The sequence below is a fragment of the Mercurialis annua genome, linkage group LG1-X (assembly GCF_937616625.2).
Source record: "Mercurialis annua linkage group LG1-X, ddMerAnnu1.2, whole genome shotgun sequence".
In the NCBI taxonomy this organism is placed as follows: Eukaryota; Viridiplantae; Streptophyta; class Magnoliopsida; order Malpighiales; family Euphorbiaceae; genus Mercurialis; species Mercurialis annua.
This window is the reverse complement of record NC_065570.1, coordinates 66,470,686-66,486,482: the sequence shown is the minus strand read 5'-3', so window position 1 is coordinate 66,486,482 and position 15,797 is coordinate 66,470,686. Positions and strand designations below refer to the sequence as shown.

The 15,797-nt window shown below is 33.6% G+C and overlaps 3 protein-coding genes and 1 pseudogene across 5 annotated transcripts; 1 reads left to right on the top strand and 3 right to left on the bottom strand.

The window, feature by feature from the left end:
• Nucleotides 1-358: 358 nt before the first annotated feature.
• Nucleotides 359-2,221, bottom strand: LOC126654262 (calcium-dependent protein kinase 20-like; annotated as a pseudogene).
• A 627-nt stretch (nucleotides 2,222-2,848) lies between these two features.
• On the bottom strand, nucleotides 2,849-5,064 carry LOC126654294 (uncharacterized). The gene is made up of 4 exons (XM_050348259.2): nucleotides 4,940-5,064; nucleotides 4,681-4,835; nucleotides 3,489-3,529; nucleotides 2,849-3,390 (listed from the first exon to the last, which is right to left on the bottom strand). The coding sequence occupies exons 2-4, from the start codon at nucleotides 4,804-4,806 to the stop codon at nucleotides 3,048-3,050; spliced, it is 510 nt and encodes a 169-aa protein (XP_050204216.1). The 5' UTR covers nucleotides 4,807-4,835; nucleotides 4,940-5,064; the 3' UTR covers nucleotides 2,849-3,047.
• A 4,714-nt stretch (nucleotides 5,065-9,778) lies between these two features.
• Nucleotides 9,779-11,828, top strand: LOC126654278 (phosphopantothenoylcysteine decarboxylase subunit VHS3-like). 2 transcript variants are annotated; one of them, XM_050348258.2, is made up of 4 exons: nucleotides 9,779-9,889; nucleotides 9,999-10,117; nucleotides 11,137-11,195; nucleotides 11,283-11,828. In XM_050348258.2, the coding sequence occupies exons 2-4, from the start codon at nucleotides 10,001-10,003 to the stop codon at nucleotides 11,632-11,634; spliced, it is 528 nt and encodes a 175-aa protein (XP_050204215.1). In that variant the 5' UTR covers nucleotides 9,779-9,889; nucleotides 9,999-10,000; the 3' UTR covers nucleotides 11,635-11,828. The 2 variants fall into 2 exon arrangements, with proteins under 2 accessions (XP_050204215.1, XP_055960303.1); XM_056104328.1 differs by lacking the exon at nucleotides 9,779-9,889 and having other exon boundaries at nucleotides 9,979-10,117.
• Nucleotides 11,829-12,108: 280 nt separating this feature from the next.
• On the bottom strand, nucleotides 12,109-14,501 carry LOC126665320 (triphosphate tunnel metalloenzyme 3). Of its 2 annotated transcripts, XM_050358084.2 has the most exons (2): nucleotides 13,745-14,501; nucleotides 12,109-12,395 (listed from the first exon to the last, which is right to left on the bottom strand). In XM_050358084.2, coding segments are annotated over exons 1-2 (606 nt in total). In that variant the 5' UTR covers nucleotides 14,350-14,501; the 3' UTR covers nucleotides 12,109-12,394. The 2 variants fall into 2 exon arrangements, with proteins under 2 accessions (XP_050214041.1, XP_050214042.1); XM_050358085.2 differs by lacking the exon at nucleotides 12,109-12,395 and having other exon boundaries at nucleotides 13,744-14,501.
• Nucleotides 14,502-15,797: the final 1,296 nt, after the last annotated feature.

Genomic DNA, 15,797 nt, shown 5'->3' with positions numbered 1-15,797 from the left:
AAAAAAATTAAGAGTTTTTCAGTCTATTAGTCTAAAAGTTATATCATTATATGCAAAAGGAGATGATCTAAGGAAGTTTTAAGATTTTAGGTCAAATTATTATTATCATGTTGACTATTTTGAGTTGGATAAAAATTATTTTTTTAAATTAAAGAATTTTTTTTAATTATGTAACCTTTTATCTTTTTTGACCCTTTTTTTCAATAAACTACTCCCTCCGTCCCAAAACAATAGTCTCAAAATTAATTCTGGCTGCCACCTAAGCATTTTTGGCCGGAAAATACCAAAATGAAAAAAAATAAAAGTTCAGTTATCAAAAAAAAAAAATAGTTTAATGACTGAAATGAAAAAGCTCGAAAGTTCAGTGATCTTCAGGATCAATTACCCCTAAATTCCAGAAGAAAAGAAAAGATAAAATAAAACATATAGAGCACAATAATCTGTTGCAGCAAGACAGCAATCAGGATGGTAATTTCTACTCTATGCAGGCTCACAATTTGTATGATCTCCCATACAGATTCTGTTGTGCTAATGCTTTTATTCAATAAAACTTACTATTTATATCTCCGTTCTGATGAGCCATATCTTGCATCATATCTACAAATTTTCTGAATCAATTCGTCCATCATTGTCCTGACCGACTTCACATGTTGTTGGAGTTCATCTTGAGTCATGTATCCACTCCCGTCTTTATCGAAGGCCTCAAATAGATAATCAATGGTGCCAATCTTGTTTAGGTGGAGCATTGCTGCTATGAGTTCACCATGAACAATGGTGCCGCTGCTGTCAATATCTGCTGCTTGCATCATGTCGTAAATTTCACAATCCTTGAGATTATTAGCTCCCACTTTTACCAAACCCCTCTTCAGTTCTTCAACTGCAATCTCTCCGCTTCCATCCGAGTCTATCATTTTGAATATTTCTTTTAGTCCTGTAATTTCCTCTTCTGACAGCCTTTCAGCAATCACTCTAATACCCGCAATTCTCTTGAGCATGTTCATTGCTGAGAAGCGCTTCAAGCGACTAACAATAGCTGAATCAAGAGGTCTGTCAGAGGCAAGACCGTCCCCCTGAATCCAAGGATGGCGGAGAGCTTCGTGGGCCGTCAGCCGCTTCTTAGGGTCCCTTACGAGCATTTTTCTGATGAGATCTTTTGCGCTTTCAGATATGTCAGCCCAAGGTTGTGATACGAAATCTAATTTGCCTTGTTCAGTTTCATCACAGAATGGGGGAACACCACTCAGTAAAATATAAGTGATAACTCCAGCACCCCAAACATCACATTCTGGACCATAATGTTTCTTCAACACTTCCGGTGCTACATAGTACGAACTTCCGACTACATCAGAGAACGTTTCGCCTGGCCTGAAGAACACAGAAATCCCGAAATCTATTATTTTAAGAGGCGCCTCTTCTCCCTGATCGACGAATAGAAAACTCTCGGGCTTCAAGTCCCTATGCATAACACCTGAAGAATGGCACGCATGCAAAACGCGGACGATCACTCTTGCAAGCTTAGCAGCTTTTCTTTCTGTATAATGATGCCCTCTCTGAACAATTCTGTCGAAAAGTTCACCACCACCACAAAGTTCCATAACAACATGAACTGCAACAGCATCTTCATAAACATCAACAATCTTTATAACATTTGGATGACCTTTTAAGTGCTGCATTATCTGAATTTCTCTCCGCACGTCGTCTACGTCCTCGCGTGTCGTCAACTTCCTTTTCGCAATTGATTTGCAAGCAAAATGTTTTCCGGTAGCTTTCTCGATACAAAGAAATGTAGTACCGAAATGCCCTTGTCCTAGTTTCTTCCCTAATGTGTAAATCTCCTTCAAACTCGCCGTTTTCCGCCCTAAAACAGAATCCATTTGCAGCCCTGCACTAATATATTTTGTTTTTTTGGGTTTTTGATCTTCATCGGTTATCTTAACTATTTCATGTGGGGTATGATTTGATCCTTTCTTTGAACTTTCTTCCAATTTCTTTGATTCATCACTGGTTTGATCTTCAGGTGGAAGTAACCTATCCTCAAGTGCTCGGGTTCTCCAAACAGCAGCAGTAACAGATTGGAAGAATCCATTTGGTCCTGCACATGTATTCCCCATCAAAATCCACAAAAATTTACCAAATCTCTAAAAATTATCCTCTAAAAATCCAATTGATGATGACAAAACAAGATAGAATTAATCCAGTAAATTTGATCTAAAAGTCTCTGATTGTTATTGCTAGTGAAGGAATTACACAGCTGAATTCTTTATAGTGCTAACAGCTTAACATTAAAATCGGATAGGTGTTTAGATATCCTAATATTACTCGACTACTTAACGTCTAATTAATCTCCACAAAATCTGCAAGTTTCATGTAATAAATCATAAGCAAAAGACTAGGACAACTCCAAATAGCAAACCTACAAAATAACTTTCAACAATCCTTCAATTTTCATTTTATAAAGCCACTTCACACTAATGATTTCGTGTCCTTCGGGAAGTTCAGTTAGCCCCCATGACTCGAGCTAACCAACATTTTCATGAAGCCACAAGGCACTTACTCAACTCTTGAGGTTAGCCGCTCAAGTCAGTAGACCGATTGGAATAAAAAATATTACATCTCATAAAAATTAAAACTTTTTCAAAATTCAAAAATTTATTAATCATGGTAAATTTGAATTTTTTATTTTTAAAAAGTAAAGCATTATGAAATCACCATATTTAATGCTCATATAATAAATTATAACAATATTTTAACAATTTTATTTTTAACTAATATTAAATGTAACAATTTTTTCTATCTTTATAGAACACCAAAAATGGCATTTTTTTTCTAATGGAGGAGTAATATAATATATAATATAACCAGTTCCGCTAACTAATATAAATTCCAGAAGAAGAAAAAAAGATAAAACATTATACAGCACAATAATAATCTGTGGCAGGAAGACAACAATGGTGGCAGAACACAGGTTCGTTCATTCAGAACAAGGATGGTAATTTCTACCCTACTTAAACCTACACTACACAAAAAGACCTGCTACTTGCTATCACTCACTTCCTCTTCTTTGCTGGTGGCTGGGGAACGTCTTCCTCTTCTTCTTCTTCCTCTTCTTCATCCTCATCATCATCCTCTCCATCACCATCGTCGTCGTCATCATCGTCATCATCTTCCTCCTCATCATCACTTCCTCCTTCACCATTGGCTTCAGGATCATCCTCGGGATCTACTTCTTCCACTCCATCATCACCTGAGAAATCCTCATCATTTGCGTCGTCATCGTCTGGATCTACATTATCTTCATCAGCATCATCTTCGTCATCATCTTCTGTATCACTAGCATCTTTGTTTTCTGCATCAGGGCTCTTCCTCTTGAATAGTTCATCCAAAGGAAACCTGCGTAAGAAGTTACATTACAGCCACCATTCAATCCAATCCCTCTCTCAAAGTACATAATTCAGGAATAAGAAGAGACCCAAGAGATTCTTTTTTACCGCTCATTGATAGCATTGATATCATTCAGCAGTGATCCAGCCTGAAGAAAACATAAATCAGAGTCGAACATAAGAAACCAAATAAGGTCCCGCTTAAAAAAAAAACACGCTAATCAAATTGCAATACTGTCCCAATGACATCTCCAACTCAGATGCATAAATATAATAGAACACTGCTAGAAGAGCTATAAAACACACAACATTCTGACATTTCAAAATAAGGCCAAAGCACTAAATATCGAAACAACAGTTTATCCAACTGCCAATAAATAACAATCACAGAGTAATCGACCAACTAAAACTGCAGTGCTGAGATTAAAATCATGCTCTAAGAAACAGAGCCCAAAACCAAATAAACGCAGTCTCTAAGATATTGAAATGCTGCCCTAGGTACTGCATTTCAATTATGAGCACTTCCAATGAGATCTACAATCCTTAAATCGAACATCTTCTGTAACTGGAAATGGAGTTAAAATTGATTCACCAGTTACAGCAATATGTCGAGGTAAACAAAAGGAAAATCAAATAGAACAAGCACCAGAAGGTAGAGGAATTGATACAAAGGCTTATAACACAAGAATCATATCGTAAAAATCAATGGAAAAACTTCTAGGAAGCATTTACCAACAAGAAAAATAAGAAAGGATCAATAATGACTAGAAAAGCCGGACAAAATAATTTCCATCGAAAGATCACCAGTCCATTATCTCCAAATGGTAAAAAGCAGCCTTCATAATAAAGATACCAATTAAGAAATCTGATAACTACGGAAACGAAAATCCTCATAACATAAAGCCTAACTTGCACAAGTACAATTACATACAACAATCAACCAAGGAAACTCTGTACAAGCCGAATAACACAATAGCAAACAGTTTAACAAAAATCACCAACCAGCTAGAACTCCACCGAAAACCCCACTTCTTAAATCTTTAGGGTTCTAATATAGAACACTAAATGAAAGCCAGAACAAAGTTTCAATCGAAGAGTTACTAAACTTCCCACATGATAAAACAAATTAAGTGTTAAATTTATACATACAAGTTAGACAAAAAAAGCAAGAAATTTCTAAGTAAATCAAAACACACTTAACCTAAAAACAAAACCCTAATTTTACAAATCCAGTTCAGTGACAATCACAAGAAATGAAACCCCTCAAAATAGAGCAGCAACACTAAGGTTGAGAGTTTACCACATAGAAGAAGCAAGCAAGAGACTTAAAAGCAGTCTCAACCACCATACTTTCCACAACAGAGCTAGCCCATATTCTCCTCTCAAGTGAAGAATTAGCGACACCGTCCGCCGCCACCGCCTCCATTGCTTGCAATTTTAAAAAAACAAACAGCACTATAAAAAAAAAACCCAAAAATAAGTTAGAGAAGAAACAGAAGAATTGTAAACAAATTTAAGAAACAGATGACACAATATTCAAAAAGAGAGAGAGAAGAGACCTGATTGGGTTGCTGAGTCTGGCCGTCTGAGTCCGGTTAGTGTAAACCCTAGGAGTAGTACGATTGAGGGTTTTGCGTCATTAATTTTGGCTATTTTCAAATTTCTTCATTTTGCTATTTTCAGATTAGAATATTCCAGACTTCATTTAGTTTTGGGCTTCTACGTGTCGTGGACTAATGAATTTGGGCATTGGAATTAGACGTTTCTATTTCTCTTATTGCGTTGACATGGCATTTCTTTTTTGTTTAAGATGTTAATCGACTATTTACCGTTTCAATTATTTATTTTAAAAAAATTATTATTAGTTTTAATAATTTTTTCTTTCTGTTCCACAAAGTAAAAAAAAAAATTCCATAAATATAAAAAAATTATTATTATTGTCGATAATTATAAATTAAAATATCTATATAGTCTTAGATACTCCCTCCGTCCCACTTAAAAAGGGACATATCCCTTTTACACATAGATTAAGAAAATAATAATTACTCTTAACTTTTCTTATTTTACCCCTATTAATTATTGTCTTGTAATTTGTGTGTAGAGTATTAGCTTTAATTAAAGAAAGAGAAAATGAGGGTATAAAAGAGAATTCCTTGTAAAATGGCACAAAAACCATGATTTGGTATTCTTATGTGGGACAAAAAAAATTGAGATATGTCCCTTTCCTAAACGGGACGGAAGGAGTATATATTAAGCACGATATGAAATTATAGTAATATTTTTTTGGGTTAATCTCAATAAAATACCAAACGTTTGCGGATTTTGACAGTTATAACCGAATCTTTCAAAAACGGCTAGTTTAGCCCATTTTGGGATATTTAAAATCTTTTATAGCCATTCGTGAACCAAACCGAAAAATTTGTCATTCGTGGATAGGTTAAACTAGCCGATTTTAATTGATTTCGCTAGAAAAGGTTTCATATATACCATATCATTTAAAATCGGTTACTTTAGCCCATTCATGAATGATCAATCTTCGATTTGATTCATGAATGCCTAGAAAAAGTTTTAGATATTCCAGAATGGGTTAAACTATCTGATTTTGAAAGATTTGCTTATAACTGACAAAGCGCGCAAACGTTTGATATTTTATTGAAATTAATTCTATTTTTTGTCAGAGATAAATTTCATCTTTCTAGTTCCAACAATTCAAAAAATGACTTCTATCTATCTTTAATTTCATTACAGATTTTGTATCTTTATCCAGAAAAAATTTAAAAGAAATACGATGATAATCAACACTAGAGCGTACTCCATATCATATGCGCCACATAATAATATTAATGTTTCAAAAATATTTATTCATAAATTCAATTAAAAAATTAAAAAGATATTTTACGGACATTAATTTTTTTCTTTGGAAAATTACACCTCATTTTTTAAAAAATTTATAAAAATATTATTTTCTCTTCTAAAAAACTACCAAAAAAGGTTTTTTACAAAAATTTAAAAAAGAAAATATTTTTGAAAAAAGCTCTTTCTTAGTTATTATAAAAATATATTTTTTATAATTTAAAATAATAAATAAAATCCACAATTTAAATGAAAAAGTAGCAAGAAAAAAGGAAATTGACACAAAATGTTTCTACTATATTAGATTGGGAAATAGCGTAAAGAAAAAAGGAATTATGTAGAAAATACTTTTAATTTAATCATTAAATGATTGTTGGGCGGTCACTGAAATTAGTGAGAATGCTAATTTCTTGCAGATCTAATTAATATGCAAATGCAATAAATATACTGTCCAGTACAAAAACTACAATCTAGTGTTGGCAAGATCTCGGTGTAGTACGATGTGATGACCAATCAAATGAAAGAGTTATGTAGGGCCAATCTTGCTTTTCAACGTGTCTTCAAAACTCTGTAATAAATAATCATAATCACGATCATTCAAAAGTAACAGTAGTCCGTAGCACAAGATCCAAAGCCTCACCACTCGTAGTCTCAATATTCAAATACTCCCTCTCTTTTTTCTTCATGTAAATTTAGCCAAAGTAGTTCATGTTAACATTTTCCTTTTTTGATAATTTAGGGAGCGCTTTATACCAGTTTGCTGCTCATCGCTTATAACTTTTTATCTTAAATTTTAAAAAAATACTAATACAATCATGTTAGTTAACCAATAAACTATAATTGAAATGGTATAGACATTGAATAGCAAACGGTTAAATCGTGAGTTTAAATCCTCTAATAAATACTCTTTCTTTTCAATTATATAAAAAAATAGTTTGTAAATTAAATTATAAAGTACTCCCTCCGGTCCATAATATTTGTCGCATTTGAGAAATTTTTTTGGTTCATAATATTTGTCATGTTATGATATTAAGAGAGCATTAATTGCTATTTTTCCATGTTTACCCCCCATTAATTTATTAAAAGAATACAATAAACAAATGAAAATGATAGTTATAAATGTAAACAAGTTTCAATGTAGGGTTAACTTAGTAAAAGTGTTTACAAATTAAAACATATTAATTGTTTTCTTAGTTTTTGTGCCAAAGGCAAATGCGACAAATATTATGGACCGGAGAGAGTAATTTATTAGAAAATAATAGATTGAAAATAAAAATAAAAGTATTTTAAAATTTTAAAAATACAAATAAGTATAAACAGATACATTTGATTAAATGAACAAGTAAATAAATAGAGAAAGTATATATTTGGAGTGAGTGATGGAAACTCAATCCCACATAATAATATTATAAACCGATTTCTATAGAACTGGCCCACTGAGACAAACTACATGACTCGCTAATAAAGAACCAAGTTCGAGATAAAGAGGACCGAGTTCTATGAATCTCGTTCACTTAAAGTAGAATCCATGTAGATTCGTCTAAACAGCAAAAGATCGAATCTCATAAGATTCTGTAATCAGATCTGAATGCGGATATTCAAAAATTCTACTGAATACAATTCAACTACATCACCGATAATTAAAGAGATACTAAAAGACTCAGTTCTAAGAATTACAACACTACAATAGTCCTCACCAGTTGCATGTGAAAGGTGCAAAATCATCAAACAATTTCAAGCTTGTGACATTATGGAAAGACTAAATATTGTTTATCAGAAACGCATAATGCAGCTGAATAAAGCATTACATGCATTGGAGGGAGAAATTTAGAAGTAGAGCTAAACTTGAATTCCAAAACTTGCTCATCCAAGATAGTAGAGCTCATAAGATATATATAATTTAATGCGTTTCAACACTTTTCTATCCTATAGACCATTTTTAGAAGTTGAGGGAGAAAAAAGGAATAAACAATATACTATTAAAAAAGATGACAGATCAAAACCATAAAATTTTGAGGAAAAAAAAACATACGAAGAACACCAAGAACACGAAGAAAAATAATGCACAAGCCAGAAACTTAAAGGAGAATTCACAAGTAAAAATAATACATGGAGATAAAGTATAACGGAAGATAAGGGACAACGCTCGAAAGACCAAAGGTTTAAAAATGAACGACAATGTCCATATTTAGAAAGAAAGCTCGATAATTTTTTTTAGCAGAAAAAAAAGGATCAAGACTGAGCATATGCATGCACGAATTCCAATAAGACAATAATGATTAAAACCCTATAACTAAAGGACATGTGGCAATTGTAATAATACATGTCAAAAATATGTGTTCCATCATAAACGTGTGTTAAGTAATAAAATGAAAAAAGAATTCGGAGAGATTCACCGAGGATCTGAAAAGATTTGTCGAGTAAAGCTAAAAATTAAATAAAGTATAAATACATATATATTAGCTTACTTGTGGAGGAACTAATGATGGAAACTCAGTTTCACATAATAGTATTACGTACCATGTCTTGTGGAACTCGCCCACCGAAATGAACTTTAGACTCACCAAAGAATGATAAAGAACCAAATTCGAGATAAAAAGATCGAGTCCTATGAGATTCGTCCACTTAAAGTAGAATCTCGCCTAAAAGACAAAAGACCCAACTCCATATGATTCAATAAATAGATATGAATGTGGATATTTAAATATCTAGAATCTGAATATAATTCAACTAAAATATCGATAATGAAAAAGATTTGAGAAGACGCGGATCTTTTAAAAGAACGAGAGACACATTCATACTCATAATTATACTCCTATTTAGAAAGTGTAATCCTATCTAGTAAACTCATTCCTAAATAGACTCACATACTAAGTAGGGATCTCTTTCCTATTTGGACTTTAAGAGATATTCCTCCATGCTCGCTATAAAAGCACTTGAGGTATGTCTATGCATAAATTCAATTATAATTACGAATAATATATAATGATTTAAGTATCGGAATACTCATTGGACAACCACCGTCCCGTCAGCAGTCTAACAACTGTTTTGCAGGTTAACACCGTTGAGAAGAGAGATTCCATCAATTGGCACCGTTTGTGGAAAAAGCTTGACAAATATTTAAATTGGCATACATGTAATTAAAAAATTTACGATAACAATAATAATTGTAGACTCATATTGAATTGGAATACATGTAATCGAAATATTTAAATTGAAATTTCTTTATACTAAGTCGGTACATTAAGGTATAATTTGTAATATTGATAGAAAATAAAAAAATATTTACTAATAGTAATTAATAAGAGAATAAATAAACAAGTCAAATTACGAGTCATATACGACTTACTAAAAACGACACTAATATAAAAAATGTCTTTTTTTTTGAGAAGAAAATAAATATGTCTTTATTTAAATATAAAAAATTTAAAAATGTTTTAGAAAATATAAACTTCTAATTCCAATACCAAAATCATGAGTCCACTACAGGTAGAAGCCCAGAACTGAATGAACTCCAGAATTTTGTAATGTGGAAATAGCAAAAGAAGAGATCTGGAAATAAAAAAAAAATAGGACGCAAAACCCTCGATCGTACTACTACTACTACTACTACTAGGGTTTACACGAACCGGAGCCAGACGGCCAGACCCAAACAGGTCTCTTCTCTCTCATTTTCTTTTTGAATATTTTCCCCCCTCTTTCTTAAATTTCTTAACAATTCTTGTTGGTCTTTTTATAGTGTTGTTTGTTCTTTGAAATTGGCAGCAATGGAGGTGGACTGTGTCACTAATTCTTCTCTTGAGAGGAGAATATGGGCTAGCTTTGTTGTGGAAAGTATGGTGGTTGAGACTGTTTTTAAGTCTCTTGCTTGCTTCTTCTATGTGGTAAATTCTCATCATTTCTTTCTTTCTTTTTACTCTTCACTTAGTAGTAATCTTTGTTTGTTTTTGAAGTCTGTTGCTATGTCGACTTTAATTTGTTCTTCCTCTTTGCTTTTCGAGTTCACTGAACTGGATTTATAAGATTAGGGTTGAATGTGTATGACTGACTTTGAAATTTCTTGGTATTCTTTTGTCCAAGTTATATACAGAAATCTAGCTGTACATGTATTTTGTCATGTGGAAAAAGTAGTAATTCTTCGATTGAAACTTTGTTTTGGGTCCCCATTTATTTGCTATAGTTAAACCCTAAAGATTTGAGAAGTGGGGTCTTACTTGGAGTTCTAGCTTCTTGGTGATTTTTACTATTTCATAAATAACTGTTTACTAGTGTGTTGTTCGGCTTTTATGAGGTTGCCTTGGTTGTTTGTGTTATGTGATTGTGCTTGCCCGCATGAGGCTGCTTTTTACCATTTGGAAATAATGTTCTGTTGATAGCTCGGAGGACATTGAATTTGTCTCGCTGTTCTTGTCATGATCGATTTTGTGCTGTTTTGGTAAACCTTAGGGGATATTTCTCTTCTTTTTAGTGCATTTTCTATTTGATTTTCCATTTGTTTCCCTCAAAATATTGCTGTAATTGGTGAATCATTTTTAATTTTATTTCCAGTTAAAGATCTGCGATTTCAGGATTGTAGACTGTGAAATTGTTCTCATTGAAAATGCAGTACCTAGGACTGGATTTCAATATCTTAGAGACTTAGCTTTTATTTTAGATCTGGCTCTGTTTCGTCGAGCATGATTTTAATCTCGGTTGTGCAGTTTCAGCTAGCAGCATGCTGAATGGATGTGAAGTTACTTATGTTTTATCTTCCCAAGTATGTCCTATTTGAGATGCTTTTTGCTTACTGTGTGAATGTTCTGTATTGCCAGTTGGAGATGTCAATGGGACAGTATTATCAATTTGATCATGTAGGGTTCTATTGGTTTTAAATATTTGATAATCTGAAATATGTTATCTTCAGGCTGGCTCACTGTTGAATGATATCAATGCATCACCAAAGTTGACAGCAATCGATGAGAGGTAAACACAATCTTTTGAATTGAGTCTCACGTTACTCCTGAATTATGTACTTTGAGAGAGGGATTTGATTGAATGGTTCTTTTCTAGGTTTCCTATGGATCAACTATTCAGGAAGAAAAGCCCTGATGCAGAAAACAAAGATGCTAGTGATACAGAAGATGACGACGATGAAGATGCAGATGAAGATAATGCAGATCCAGATGATGATGCAAACGATGAGGATTTTTCAGGCGGTGAAGGGGTGGAAGAAGTAGACCCTGAGGATGATCCTGAAGCCAATGGTGAAGGAGGAAGTGATGATGAGGATGAAGACGATGACGACGACGATGATGGTGACGGAGAGGATGATGGTGACGGAGAGGATGAAGACGAGGAAGAAGAGGAGGAGGAGGAGGAAGAGGATGAGGTTCCCCAGCCACCCTCTAAGAAGAGGAAGTGATTAACAGGTCTTATAGGGTAGTTTAGGTTTAAGTAGGGGAGAGAATTGCGATTGCGAGTCTGCATAGAGTAGAATTTACTATCCTTGTCCTTAATGAATCTGTATTCTGCTACCATTGGTGTCTTGCTACTACAGATTATTGTGATGTACAATGTTAACTTTATTTTAATTAAACAATGGAACTGCTTATATCATTTCTTTTATTTGGATGAATGAAATTATAAATTGACTACAAAGATAGCTTGGGAAACATTTGGACGACGAACTGAGAGATTTAGATTTGTATCCATTGACTTGAGTAGCAAATCTCAAGAGTCGTGCCTTTAGAAGTGCAATGTGGTCTCGTAGACTCTGCAATAACTGGAAAAGAATAATGTTTTTTCAGAGAAAAATTATTAAAGACTCTGCAATAACCGGAAAAGAATAATGTTTTTTCAGAGAAAAAATTATTAAAGACGTGCTAACAAATTGTACTGTAACAAAATTATGTCTCTTTTATTAAAGAAAGAAATAAACACGCATGATAGAATGATAATTTTATCAAACTGAAAATTTGGAAATAAAGTCACTTAGAAACTGAAGAAAAGACTTCTGAGAATTACAATACTACAATATTCCTCATCAGTTGCATGTGAAAGGTGCAAAATCATCAAACAATTACAAACTTGTGACATTATAGAACGATCAAAGTTCTCCATAGTCTGAGTCTCTGATCATAGTTCCTTTTCCAGGGTCCTTCGAGACAGATAGAACAGGATATCCTACAGAAGAATGCATTAAACAATTATCAGAATGTTATGTTCCAGTTTCAGCGCGAGTATCACAGTTTATTACAATCAAATCCTAATCGACAATGGCATAACTAGTTCAATTGTAAGCAAGCCCAAAAAATTACTCGTCTCCACTCTTTAGATAACTGAGTAAACATAAGGTAGAAAAGATAACGTATTGATGCAATTCTGAACCTCAGATGCAAAACTATGAAGCAGCTCTATTATACTTGCCGGAAAAGCAGCAAAAATATACCAAACCATCCAAAGATAATATTTTGACAATGAACCGAATGCAGGAAATTATCCCAGGAGGTGGTAAAGTAACTCAGTACTCGCCAAACTCGGCCAACTGATCAAGTTGCTCATTTGTTTTGGTTTTACCAACCAGCTGAAGAAGTCAGTAATTAAATAGATCATAATTTTACTTTAAGCTCCCAAAAGCTTAGAACTATCTTCGACAGTGTTCTAATAAGGGCCATTTCATTTTCACCCCTTCTTAGTTCAAGGAGAGGGCAAAAAGAACGAAGGCTTAAGCCTTGCAATAGATAGAGCAACTCAATACTCGCTAACCAGCTCAAGCCAGGCACCCACAAGGACATTTAAATTCAAATAAAGGTGCAATAACTTGCACAAAAAGTTTGAAAATCTCATGGATATTCGGACATTGATACAATCATTCACAATATAAGACCACCTTAATATGTATGCACATAACAAAATGTCATACTGACATCTTTCTTGCCAAGGAAATATTGACAATCAAAGCCAAGAGCTAACACATAAACAGACGGCCTATTAATTGTATCCAAAGATAAAGTGGCTCAAAGTAGTGAACGAGAATTAAGCAACATGCTTTAGGAAAATGATACGACTCTAACTACATCTGAAACCAACAATACTGAAAGAAATTGTAAATAAGAATTGAAAAATGATAAAACAAGTATGCGGATTAAAAAAGCCTATACATAATAGAATATTTTTTCTAAGAATCAACAGTCAATCATTCTGAAAGAAAAGTCATTGATGAAGAATTACCGTCTCAATCATTACGAAGCTATAACTATGATACAGCAACTGTAAAAAATTGAGCAAAGCAAAGCTATTTCTTCAAACATTGGAAACAGTCACCTCGAGTTCTAACCAAAATATCAAATTGCTGGAAATTATCAAACCAACAACAATACACTAAACAAATTGCCAATAACATAACAATGCATAAACATCAATTACTAACACAAGGAAGCATATCATTTCAAGATCACCTAAATATCATATACCAAACAGCAACAAGAAGAAATGACCATAATTTATAATCACAAAAAATCCAACTGACTTACTAAGGCAACTTTCCGGATCGAAAAATAGCAAACTTTGACATCTCAGAATCCTTATAATCAATCCCATTCTCCTTTAAAAAGGCTTCAATTTCAATCTTAGCCTCCTCAGGCTTATCAGTCTCACACTCCACCTCAAAACACACCCCAAATTCAAATTTAGTCTCATCAACCTCTAACTTAAACCCATTCCACTCATAAACATCTCTCAAATTCTCAAACCCACCTAAACAAACAAACCCCGTTTCACTCCCAACTCCACATTCCTCTCTACACCTCTTAATAATCCTCGATTCAATCGAACCCAACTTCGACGGATCAGCCACGCATTCGCGGCCAACCAACGGGTCTATATCTTCTTCATCCTCTTCCACGCGGCTGATGCCATTGACAAGTACAGGTTTCGCCTTGAGAGAAAGAACACAGTGGGTATCTTTGTTGATGAAACGCAGGCGAAGAACAGCGCGCTGAGCGGATAGAGTTGAAGCTGTAGTGTCGAAGAAGAGGTTTTGTTGGTGATGGGTTTTGATGTGAAACGGGTTTAAGAGGGTTTTAAGATTGGTGAAATTGGATGCGTCTTTAATACGCAGTTTCACTTCTACTTCCATTGTTAAAGGCCGATGCGGTTGGATTTGGAGGATTGATTGGTTTGGTTGATGCGATCAAGGAGGTGGAGGGCAGTGGCGGCTTCGGTGGTGGTGGAGGAGGAGGAGGAGGTGGCGCGTTTGCGGGCTTCTTCGAGTTCTTCTTTGTCTTCGATTTTGAGTTCGATTTTGGTTGGTTTTCTTCTCAGCATTTTGTGTTTCGCATCTCACAAAGTGTGCACGTATGTTCTTTCAGCAATGCATCAAGGAGCGTAGGTTGCCTCTTCTTAGGTCATGATAATTCAGTCCCCAGTATAATTTTATTTTGTCATTTTAGTCCCTTTTGTTGTGATTTGTGATGTAAAGTAAATACATTAAAAAAGATTAACAGAACAATTACGGAGGGTACCTCTTAAAATTTACGACCGATCAATCTTTTTAAAATTTCATTGACGGAATCAAATAGACTGGAGTCTTTATAAAACTAAATTTCACCGAAGTAAAATATTTAGAATAAATTATTGTGAGGCCTCACGTATATATATCATAATTTATAGTAGTTTGGTACTTCTTATTTTAAAATCAAACGATTTAGTATCTTAATTTTAATTGTACAAACAATTACAATCTTATGTTAAATTTGGATATCAAATTAATTTGAAAGTGAGTCAAATTGTAATTAGCAGAACTAACATAATCCCTAATTGTTAATAAAATTGAAAGTGAAATACTAGAGCGGTTGATTATCAAAAAAAAAAAAGATATCAAACTATGAATTATAACACATGTGGAGTGCCTCAGAGTAATTCGCTCAAATATTTATATTCAGTTTGGTTCGATTCATCAAAAATCAAAGTCGCCATTTGAACTCTAATAAAAATGTTAACTGGTTATCTGGTTTATAACACATCTTAAAATGTATCCTATCATAATTTCATAAATTTAACTATAATTGTATGGTTATATTTAAAAATGAACTACTCACCCTATGATTTTTATTTTTTCTCTTCAGTTGAATATTATTGTCATCAATGACTTATGTTAAATATGAAATTATGAGAATATAATATTTACTTAGTTGTTGTTTTTTATCAAAATGAATTATTATGTGAACAAATTGAACTAGTTAGATCTCAAATCTCTTCTACTGTGGGGTTGATATTCCACACAATAAATTCGTAATTGTAATTATACACTGAAGTGTCAGATTTATGATCCACATGAAACCAGAGGATTGCACCTCAGCTGCTAATGCAGACCTACATGGATCAAATCACCACTGTGCAACAAATAATGTTTAATTTAATGCTTTTTGCTTTCCCTTTTTGGTCAAAAGTAAGAAGCTAATGATTCTACATAGTGTAGCCATTTTCCTTGTGTAGAGATATAGATAGAATTAGTGGGCAACAGCTTGAATATTTAAGAAATAATGTGTAGTATTAATTTGTGTGTGGTAGGTTAGGACTTAGGAC

What these genes read in the sequence shown, in the direction of transcription:
- LOC126665320 (XM_050358084.2), bottom strand. Translation starts at nt 14,349, where the DNA reads ATGGAAGTAGAAGTGAAACTGCGTATTAAAGACGCATCCAATTTCACC.
- LOC126654294 (XM_050348259.2), bottom strand. Translation starts at nt 4,806, where the DNA reads ATGGAGGCGGTGGCGGCGGACGGTGTCGCTAATTCTTCACTTGAGAGG. An exon ending in TTGCTTGCTTCTTCTATGTG is followed by an intron (nt 3,530 to 4,680) that starts GTAAACTCTCAA and finishes TGTTTTCTTCAG; the next exon opens with GCTGGATCACTGCTGAATGA. An exon ending in ATCAATGCTATCAATGAGCG is followed by an intron (nt 3,391 to 3,488) that starts GTAAAAAAGAAT and finishes CTTCTTACGCAG; the next exon opens with GTTTCCTTTGGATGAACTAT.
- LOC126654278 (XM_050348258.2), top strand. Translation starts at nt 10,001, where the DNA reads ATGGAGGTGGACTGTGTCACTAATTCTTCTCTTGAGAGGAGAATATGG. An exon ending in TTGCTTGCTTCTTCTATGTG is followed by an intron (nt 10,118 to 11,136) that starts GTAAATTCTCAT and finishes TGTTATCTTCAG; the next exon opens with GCTGGCTCACTGTTGAATGA. An exon ending in TTGACAGCAATCGATGAGAG is followed by an intron (nt 11,196 to 11,282) that starts GTAAACACAATC and finishes GTTCTTTTCTAG; the next exon opens with GTTTCCTATGGATCAACTAT.